This window comes from Apteryx mantelli, chromosome 2 (assembly GCF_036417845.1).
Source record: "Apteryx mantelli isolate bAptMan1 chromosome 2, bAptMan1.hap1, whole genome shotgun sequence".
NCBI lineage: Eukaryota > Metazoa > Chordata > Aves > Apterygiformes > Apterygidae > Apteryx > Apteryx mantelli.
The window spans coordinates 162982888-162992785 of NC_089979.1; the positions used below are offsets into that span (position 1 = coordinate 162982888).

General features: G+C 51.3%; 1 protein-coding gene across 1 annotated transcript; it reads left to right on the top strand.

Annotated features, from left to right (window-relative positions):
• Positions 1–9898, top strand: CRYGN (crystallin gamma N). Its single transcript, XM_067292200.1, has 6 exons — positions 1–21; positions 452–672; positions 1760–1859; positions 2078–2272; positions 2869–3014; positions 9692–9898. The coding sequence occupies exons 1-6, from the start codon at positions 1–3 to the stop codon at positions 9825–9827; spliced, it is 819 nt and encodes a 272-aa protein (XP_067148301.1). The 3' UTR covers positions 9828–9898.

A 9898-nucleotide genomic window follows, 5' to 3' on the forward strand; every position in this document is an offset into this window, starting at 1 on the left:
ATGTCTCAATATTCAGGAAGAGTAAGTAAAAACCCAACCGCTTCGCTTTCGGCGTGGGGCCAGAGAGCCGGAGTTTTCTCTAGGTTGAAAGAACAGGTTAGAAGAACACGGCGTCGGGTGATACGGAAGCGATGATACCGGAAGCAAATTAGGTAGGAGGCATGGGGAGCGGAGGATGCAGCAAAACGAGCTGTGTTTTGAGCATGGAGCATCCTGGTTAAACGTTTGGATTAGCACTGTTTTTAAGCGAGGCTTCCTCGGGGCTGCGAGGAGCGTTGTAAATGCGGGATGCACCGCAGTTCTCAGAAAAACAAACACTGTCATCAGAAAAAAAATACCAGCGATGGTTGCGTGTTGCTCTTGCAACCCCCGGGTCATCGGCGTGCTTGAACCCGGGGTCTGGCTGTGCCCCCGCGCCTCACCTGGGGTCTGTTCTCCTTCCTCGCTCCAGGTCGCCTTCTACGAGGGCAAATGCTTCACCGGCGGAAAGCTGGAGGTCTGCGGGGCCTGCGAGAGCTTCCAGGAGAGAGGCTTCCCCAGCCGGCTGAGCTCCGTCTGCGTCGCGAGCGGCGCCTGGATCTGCTTCGACCGCGCCGGCTTCCGCGGGCGCCAGTACGCGCTGGAGCACGGGCACTACCCCGATTTCCACCTCTGGAGCGGCCCGTTGGGATGGTGAGTGACGGCGGCCGGCTTTCCTGAGCCGTTTGCTTTCGCTGCCCGAGCACCGGCGGGAAGGAGAAGCAATTAGACCACGTTTGCCGGGTTAACTGGAGCCGCGTGATTAGGCGTAATAAAAATCTGCCCTCTCCAGAAATAACATGGCCCTTTGAGGAGGAAATAGCCTTCCGGGGAAAGTTTATTCCCCCTCGCCGCCCTGCCCGGAGCGGTCTGCGCAGACTCGCAGCTTCCCGGGTTCCCGGGCGAGGAGGAAACTTGTCTCGTGCCTCCCGCAGCACGAAACCCGGCGGCTTTAACGGGGCAGGGTTTTCCTGCGGCGCTCAGGTGAGGGGGCAACGTCCGTAGGGCGTCGCGCGCCTTGCCTTTTTCGTGCGAGGAGTTAGGAAACGCTCACGGGGGAGTTAAGACTGAGGTTCTTCGTCCAAAGCAGATCTCAGCCGTGGCAGCGTGGCCTCCCCGTGGGCTCCCCGAACTTGGCCAACGGGGGATCCTAACGGCTGCACAACGCTGCCCCGTGGGGTAGCTGCAGCGCTTCCAGCAAATCTTACTTGAATTCCCTGCTATTGCCAAAATGGAGTAATCTAGGACTAGAATGAATTTTGTCCCGGACTGGATACCCTCCCCTTAAAAAGCTGATGAAGCTTTCGACAAACATCGCTTGGAGGAAGGTTTAACTGGGAAGATCGAAAAGCAGCAAAGAAAAATTCATCTGGTTTAGTTCTTCCCACTTGCCTCCCACATCTCCCGTGGCCCCCCGGGGCAATGACCAGAGCGGTTTATTTTGGGGACGGGAAAGCCGTTCTGCGGAGCGGCCGAGGCAAGCCACCACGCGTCCTTCCCACGCTGCAGCGCGGCGCGGCCGCCGAGGAAGCCGCGAGCGGGGCCCAGGGCCGGGGCCGCGGGAGCCGGGCGCGCGGCCGCCCCCTTCGCTGCCGCCCTTTCCGCTCCTGCTCCCGGCCCGCCGGCCCCGAGGGGCGATCCCCTTCCAGACGCTTGGGAGCTGCAGCTCGGGGGCGTTTTGCACTTAACGGCCTTTGCTAGATATATGTTTCTTCCGTAATGCCGTCTGGGTCTTGCACAGGGCTCCCAAAATGCGGCATCCAGGGCGAGTGCGCGTCCCTCGGTCCACGCGCAGAGGGATGCGCTGCCGCTCGCTGCCGCCGGCCCCGCAGCCTGTCCCGGTACCCCGCACTGCTCTCCTCCCTCCCCGGCCCTCTCTTTTTCCTCTCAGATGCTCGCGAGCGTTTGAGGGCGTTTGTGCGACGCGGCTTCGGCGAGGAACGTTTGGTCAGGCGCCGTAGTCGATCGGCTGCTGCGGGGAGCGCCTGCCGCGGGGGGGCTGCCGTCCCTGCACGGCTCTCCGTGCGCGTTCACGCTGTTTATTTGAAAAATACATTAGGCACTCCTTGGGTTCTGCTTAAAAATATCCTTGCAGCTAGCTCTGTCCCGCATACCTACGGAGCAGCCTGCAGAGTCCTCCCCGGAGGAATTTACCTCGTTTCACCCCCAAGGACTCACATGGCCGCGGCTCCGGAAATGTTTCTTTTTCTTGTTTCTGGTTTTTTTTTCCTTAAAGAAAAGCACAACAGCTCATGTAAGTAACTGCAGATATGAGTGGAACTGGAGTCAGAGTCAATTAGTTTAGGGAAATATTCAAATATTTTTGCATATTTGGGGTATATATTTTTTTCCGCTGCGTCTGTATTTTCTTGACTTTCACTCGTGCAAGGAGCCAGCGCTCCCTGCGTGGCATTTTGGTTTTGGGCTTGTGTGAGCGGAGCGAGAGCAGGGGAGGTATTGGAGGTGTTATTTGCAAAGCGTGTATTCGTGAAGGACACCGTCGTCTGGCGAGGGGGAGCTTTACAGATAAGAGAGGGGGTACGTGTGGCCGAGTGCAATGCGTCCCGTCCCGTGAGCAGTCTGTTTGCATGTGAAAAGCAGCTGCAGAAAGGCGTAGATGTTTGCAGAGATGAGCGTTTTGTGGATGTGTGTTTTGTCCGGTGGTGGTGTGGTTTGCTGGGAGATGGCGAGACCCTGTGTGCTCTCCGTGCGTGCGTTGGCACTGTTATTGTCGGACTGGTTTTCACATTTCCGTTACAAAGTACCCTCACATCTTTTTCTTTGTCTTGCAAAAGCCGGGGAAATAATTCGATGCATTTTTTTGGTTTCCTCAAATCCCTTTGTCCCCAGCACGGAGAGCATTACAGAATCGAAATATTTGAGGGGAACCGTTTCAGCGGTCGCAGCCTGGAGTTCACCGAAGATTGCTCTTTCCTGCAAGGACGAGGCTGGGACAAGAACTACGTCAACGCCATCAAAGCGTATGGCGACGGAGCGTAAGTAGCCATGTCCGTGCAGGAATGCAATTGCTGCGCGGCTGTGGTTTGCGGCGCGGGCTCCCTTCCCCACGCGCCCTCCTTATCGCGTACCGAAGGAGTTGCAGCAAGCCTTGGAGATGCCACTTAAAACGGATGTCATGGAAAATCCTGTCAATGTCAGCAGGGACTTGGAGCAAGCCTAAAAATGCTAATTTAGCATATGGTTTTGAAAGACGTTTTTTGGTGCCTCAGATACTGAGTGCCAAAGAAGAGCTGCTTCAAAGGGGCATGATTTTTAGAGGGTGACAGCTCAGCACGAGCTGCAAGAGCTCTGAGACACCTCGTTAAGGTGCCTGAAATGAGGCACCTAAAAGCACTCTTCTCTTTTCTTTTTCCTTTCTTTTTTTTTTCTTCTTTTTTTAAAGTTTCTGCGCATGTTTCCAAACACCTCCTTAAAACCAGCCACAGGCTCCCGTGGGCTGGGCCTGGGGAAAGGTCCCTGCCTGTTGGGGAAGGGCGGCAGCTCGGAGCTACGCAGTCCATGACTTTTGCTTTTTAAGTGGCATCTCTGAGGCTTGCTGCAACACTAGAAACATCCTCCCCTCTTCTGACAGTTAAAATTAGGCAGCAGCAGCTCACCTCAAATTAAATTGTCTCGGAGAGACAGTTCCAGTTCAGCAGTAGTGGATTCAGTACAGCAAGCGACTGTTTGGCTTCCCAATTCCTGAATTTGGTGAGGGACCATAAGTGTTTGATAGCTTTGGATCAAAATAGTCACATACACGAGTCTCTGGCACAGCAGGTTCCAAGCCAGCGATCTCCAACCCCCAGCCAGGGTCGTATGAGGAGTAGCTCAAAAGTTGAGGCTTTCCATGGAGATGTGGAGCTGTTTGTTCCCCAAATCTGGCCCAGATTGGTGTGGGGAAGCCCCAGCTGATGGCCAGCATGGAAGAAGTTGATGGTGTCTCTCCAGCCTCTGGCGGTCACGGTGTTTGCATGGCAAAGCCAGTTCCTCTTGGCAGAGGACCTTTCCTCAAAACGAGCTGTCCTGGCCTCCTTGGGCTGCTGTGGCGCGGAGGTGGGCTGCCCCGGCGTGGGGCAGGCTGCTCACCTGCTGGCATGGGGATGAGTCCAGGCTCAGAGAGCAGCAAGGGAAAGGGGCAAAAGAGGAGAGAGAAGAGCAAGAGCGAAGGTGCCCTGCGCGCGCGCGCAGTGCTTCTCTGCCAGTCTCGAGGGGGCTGGAGGTGGCGCACCCAGTTTGTGATACTGGGCACTTTCTGCCCACGGTGTTTTTTCCCAGACTAGGAAAAGTCTGTAGCGTTTTGAGACTGTAACGTCCTGACAGCAAGCGTCATGCAGGATCCCTTCTAACTCAACCAAAAACCTCTGTGTTTCCAAAAAAAATAGGCTTTAGTGTCAGGCAGTGCTACTTCATTAAAACCTAAGCTAGCGAGCAGAGCGACTAGCTGCAGACGGAAGCAACGGCCGGCTCACGGGCGTCCACCAGGGACCCCATTAGTGCTGCGCAGTGATGTGGAAGGCGTTCGGATACTGCCGGGAGGACCAGCAATATAAAGCCAAGAGAGACTCTGCGAGTACTCTGACAAGAGTTTTAGACCAATTATTTACCACCCGTGTCCCTGTAGTAGAGACTGGAACTTGAGAAATTGGGATGTTATCCAGAAACCTTTGAGCACTTAAACTTTTCAGACTGGTTTTTCTCCCCCACCCCCTGCCAAGTATATAAGGGCCACAAAGCTTGCTTCCCTCGTACATGAGTCTAGACTGTTGGCCTGCCTGCGTTATCATTAAATGACTTCTCAACGGCTTGAAGTAGCTTTAAGAAAGCAAGAAAAATACTGAAAGGACTGTGGCACAGTTGCATCTGGACCATGAAAAGACGGTCACTGAAAGTGCGTAGGATCTGTAAATGCCATTAAACTGCAGTTTGGTGCAGAGCGTCCCGCTGGTGGAGGTACTGCCACGGAGAGGTGAGACTCGCCAGGGAGAGGGATGGGAAGAGCTGACCCAGCGGAGCCACAAGGACACTGAGAGAGCCCGAGAGGTAGGAGGAGGCAGCAGGTTAACTCCAGCCTTCAGTCTGGTCTTGTTTTACTTGGCTGGATGGAGGAATCGACGTTTTTCTGCAGGATGCACCTTGCGAGGAGAAGAGCTCAGCATGGGTTGGGGCGTTTATATCCCCTGCTCCCGTGGGCGGTTGGCGCGGTGGCACGTGGCCCTCTCCCCCCAGCCCTGGGGCAGCACTTCTCTCTCTTCACAAGAAACACAGGATGGGACATGTCCCACGGCTGTGTAAGCCCAGGCCACCTCTGAGGACATGTCCTCCCAGACACGTCCTCAACCGTTTGGGGAGCAGAGGAGACGGGTCACCGGAGAGGAGAGGAGCGTCGGCCACGGCTGTTTCCAGCATCTCCCCAGACACTTGCTGGCAGAGAGCCGGCATTGAATTTGGGTCAGTTTTATTCAGTGTGCACTAAAAGCAGATGTGAAGCAGGCTGACCCACTTTGCTCCTGTCCTGCCCACTTCTAGCAGCACCCAAGTCTCACCCTGCGTCAGTCTGAGATCATTGCTAGCTTGTATAATACTGTGCAATTTTCTGCAGATCCATTTATCTCCAACCACTCTCTGGAGGTGGGAAAATCTCCTTATGCCCATTTTTAAAAGGCGCAAAGGTGAGATGTGTCTGATAAACCCAGGGGAGGAAACAGACCCTAATCGGATGGCCTGCTCTTTCCCTGTCCTTTAGGCCAAGCTGCTCCCACAGAGACTGAGGGGTTCTGTTATCCCCATCTGTGATTTTTCCCAGTTACTCCCCTAGTTCCCCCTACACGATGTCCGTTGGATACAGAAATATTCTATTCCTCTCCAAAATCCGTATATGATGTCACGTGCCACTAAATAGCTGCTGCCCGTGCTACCAGCAGTGGCTGGGTCTGCAGGAAGTGATGCCAGATCGACTGGAAACTGTTCCCGGAGAGAAACGTCTGCCACCGTCACTGCACGTCTTGGGGCTGAGGGTGTCCGGCACCCTTCCCGCTCTGCATTCGGAGCTCGGGAGCGCTACCCCCACACATACAAATGGTGGTGACCGAGCTGTTAAGACAGCACTGGAAATGAGAGCTATTTCCTTGCAGTTTCTAAGATGTCGCTGCCTACTTTGAAGCTGTTGCAGTTTGTAGGGAAAGGAGCTTTGCCGTCTGCATCCCCATTCCCACCAGCAGTATCCTCCGTTATCATAAATTCTCCAGTATCATGAATGATATAATCTGGCTTTATGTGAGAACATGTGCTGCTTCTCCTCTTTGAAGGCTCAGTCACTCACAAAAGATGGTTTAGAAATAATAACTTTATAAAGCCAAATTTTTTTAATCTGGGAGAGAATACCCAATAAAAGGATTTTCTAAACTACAATGACATGGCTTGAAGGAACCAAATCAAACATTTATTCTGCTGAAGTATTTGAGTGTATTAGCATTTGGTAGAGTTCTTGCAGTCAGGCTAGGAAATTTCGGAGTGGGAAGTCAGCCGTCGCTGCTTCATCACTGTTGGTGCCTGCTGGGCATGGCACCCATCAAAGAGCTCTTTTATGGCAAATCGGTGTACTTGAGCAATTATGAGAGCGTATCGTTTGACTAAAACGGAACCTGTAGGACTGCCCTGTTTAAGTAGTAACCTGCTTTGAGATTTTCTCGTAGATCCAACCCATCAGCTGGTTTTTGAGCAAGACAGGATGCTTTTCTGGTGGAGATGGTTTAGCCCTGTGCAGATTATTGGTTTCTTCATGACACCTGAAATTCTCAGGTCTGTGGTATACGCGTGGGTAAAGTGGGTGATACAACAGTCCTTTCTAGCATGCAAATCCAAGCTGTGGAATCCACTGTAAACATCTCATTGACTTCAGTGTAGTTGAATGTTCGTACTAGTAATGAATTAGGCCCAGTGTCCTTCAGAAAAGACAGGCTGAATTTTTTTAGGGACAGCACTTTCAGAGCAAAGGAGTCTGTCTGCGCCCAAGCTGGCCTGCGTGTGTTCCTCTGTTCCCCATCTCCTCTGCACTTCTTTTTGTCTCTTCCCCTTGTGACAAAAACACCCTTCATATGGAGCAGCTATAGAATGGAGAGTGGGATTTATTTCAGTAGGAGTCTTTGCTAGTTTTTCAGTGTAAGCAGCTAATTTTGGCTTATAGGGCCTGGGCTGGTTTCGTGCAAGTTTTATTCCAGTGTCCTCTGGGTTTATGTGTTAATAAAACACAGCAGAGAGATTTTTGAGGGTTGTTTGCTAAGCGCCTGAATCAGCTGAACCATGCTGGGCTTCAGGACTGGATTGTCTTTTTTCTGGGCTCCTGACTAACTTGATTTCCTCTGTTGCTGATGGTCTCAGAGAATGTAAATTTTAGGAAATAAAGGAGCAACCAAATAAGCCATACAAGTCTTCACTCATCACCATGTACTGCCAATACACTTCAATCCTTTCGGCTACTCTGCTTTTCCTTTCTTTGCAGCCTTCTCCTAAGCAGAGGGACAAACCAGTGGGCTCTTATCACCAGACCAGTTTGTGCAATCTGCTTTCATTTACCCCAAGGGCCTGTCCAGTTCCCACCAAGCAGCAGCGTGGTCACAAGTCAAGTGCCTCAAGAGAAACACAGAGGTCCTGAGAAGAACACAGCTATGATGGGCTGCTCTACCCCCAAGCACTATTCCCCTGGGTCCATGAGCTGTTGAAAGATGCCCTAGAGCAGAGCAGAGCTGGAAGAACTCCTCTGTCCTGTTGGGTCACTAATGTCCTGTGTCCATAAGATGAACATCCCTGGACTACCACCATGTAGTACTGTCAATAATGCTGGGTATCCTCAGCAGAAGGGAGTGAATGGCAGGTGCAGAAAGTAGGCAACAGCTCTTTTCAGGAGTGTTTGAGGGACGGATGGTGAGCTGATGGAGCACAGAGGCCCATGATTAAGCAAAAATATGGAAAGGGATGGAGAAAGAAGAAGAAAGTCATAAGTGCCTTATGAAGAAGGCTAGGATGAATTCTAAAGGAGGAGGATAATTTTATAACTTGTTCTTAATTAAACTGAAGAGCTTAGCACCCCCTGACAGTGCATAGCAGGATATGCGAGGAGGGACATTTCTGCAGGGCAACTTGCCATTACGCCCACATGAGCACTGGGCAGCCTTCATGTACTGGAAAATGAGTTTCAAAGGAAAGTCTAAGGATGACTTTGTAATTCTGGTCAGAGTATAAATTGGTTGCAAAAAGTGCCAAAGAATGAACTTGTTTGTTTGGCTAAGGCCAAGGATAAGGATTCAAATGCCTTGGCTGAGCACATTTCAGTGATGCTACTTGCTTGTAGAAAGGGGTTGTGGAAGCACAGGCAGCATGATGGAGTGGGATACCATACAGATGTGCACCCCGTGTGCCAGCTGTATTGGTGCTGCAGTAGGCAGATGGGAGCAGGGGCCCACCACAGTCCAGCCCAGTGTCCTCTCAGAAATAGAAGATAGATCTAAGTATTTCCAGGAATGTGTAAAGTAGCTCAATTAAATACCCTAACACTTTGCATTTTCTTTATAATGCCCATGGATGGCTTGATTTGCAACTTTTCTCCTAGGATTGCAGCTTTTTGCCCTGGGTCAGACTCAGATGAGTTTGTCAGCTATTGTTTGACTTCGAAGGCTGAACAGTCTTTGCCCTGTCCAGTGCTTAGCTGGGTTTGTCCTTGGGAATTCCACATACATTAGGTCCCAACCAAGATGTCATAGCTGAACTCCTAGCAAGTGATAGACTACAGAAACCAAATGATTTCAAATATTTCATTTGTGCTCCACTATTTTTGCTGAGCCAATAGGTGGGACAAACAGCAGGGGTCCTTTTAAATTTACCTGTGATCTTGGGAAGAGAAGAACAAGGTAGAGATGAGAATTTCAGTAATGATGGGGTGGAAACCAGGGTGTAACACTATCAGAGCAATGACATAATTTGGTTAACAGGCATGGGAGATTTAAATAAAGGAAAGGGGTGAAAGTTGTGGCCACATTAAGATCGTAGAATGATGCAAACTGGAGGAATGAAGGGAGGAAAGAGCAGCAAAGTTTGTCCCTCTTGGCCACCAGAATTGCTGCTGCCTTGGAGACCTTCAAATGGAGGAAGATATGTTAACGAAACTGGTCAAGCTAGCTGAAGAAGTCAGGCATGCCAAAGTCAACAAGGGTGTTGATTGATGCATCTGTTTGACTATGCTCCAAGGGAAAGTGGTAGTTAACTCTGGAGGTAGAGATTAAGTGAAGAAAACAGAGCCAAAACCTGATCTCTGTTGGAAAACATCAAAGAGAGGCAATTGAGAATTACTAGCAGAGAAATTATTAAATATGGCTATAGAGAACCAAAGTTCCCATTATAGGAAGGAGGTAAAATGCATTTCAGCTGTTGCAGTAAGGACGTTTCTCCTTACAGTCCAGAACAGATTTACCCAGGGAGCTAAGAGGACTTGTGTCCTTTGTTAGCACTATCGAGCACTATACATGTGTTTGTTTTACATGGTGAAACTGCAGCTGGGTCACCTGCCCAGCACGATCCCTGCTCTTGCCATAAACGGACCATTCCTACAGCAGCGTGAAGGGGGGAGTCCCTGGTCATGGAGGGTTGCCTGAGTGAAGGAAGCATCCTTTGTGTTCAGGTGGGTGCTGTACGAGAAGCCCAGTTACCGAGGCCGTATGTACGTGGTGGAGCGGGGAGAGTTCAGCAGCTGCCACGAGTGGCACGCGCAGAGGCCAAATGTCCAGTCCATCAGAAGAGTCATCAACTACTACTAGCGAGGCGGTTGTAGTACTGGTGGTGTCCTGCTGCAAGCCGGGGGCTCTCCTCCCTTCCTGCTCACTGACAT

What these genes read in the sequence shown, in the direction of transcription:
- CRYGN (XM_067292200.1), top strand. Translation starts at nt 1, where the DNA reads ATGTCTCAATATTCAGGAAGA. An exon ending in AGAAAAGCACAACAGCTCAT is followed by an intron (nt 2,273 to 2,868) that starts GTAAGTAACTGC and finishes CTTTGTCCCCAG; the next exon opens with CACGGAGAGCATTACAGAAT. An exon ending in AAAGCGTATGGCGACGGAGC is followed by an intron (nt 3,015 to 9,691) that starts GTAAGTAGCCAT and finishes CTTTGTGTTCAG; the next exon opens with GTGGGTGCTGTACGAGAAGC.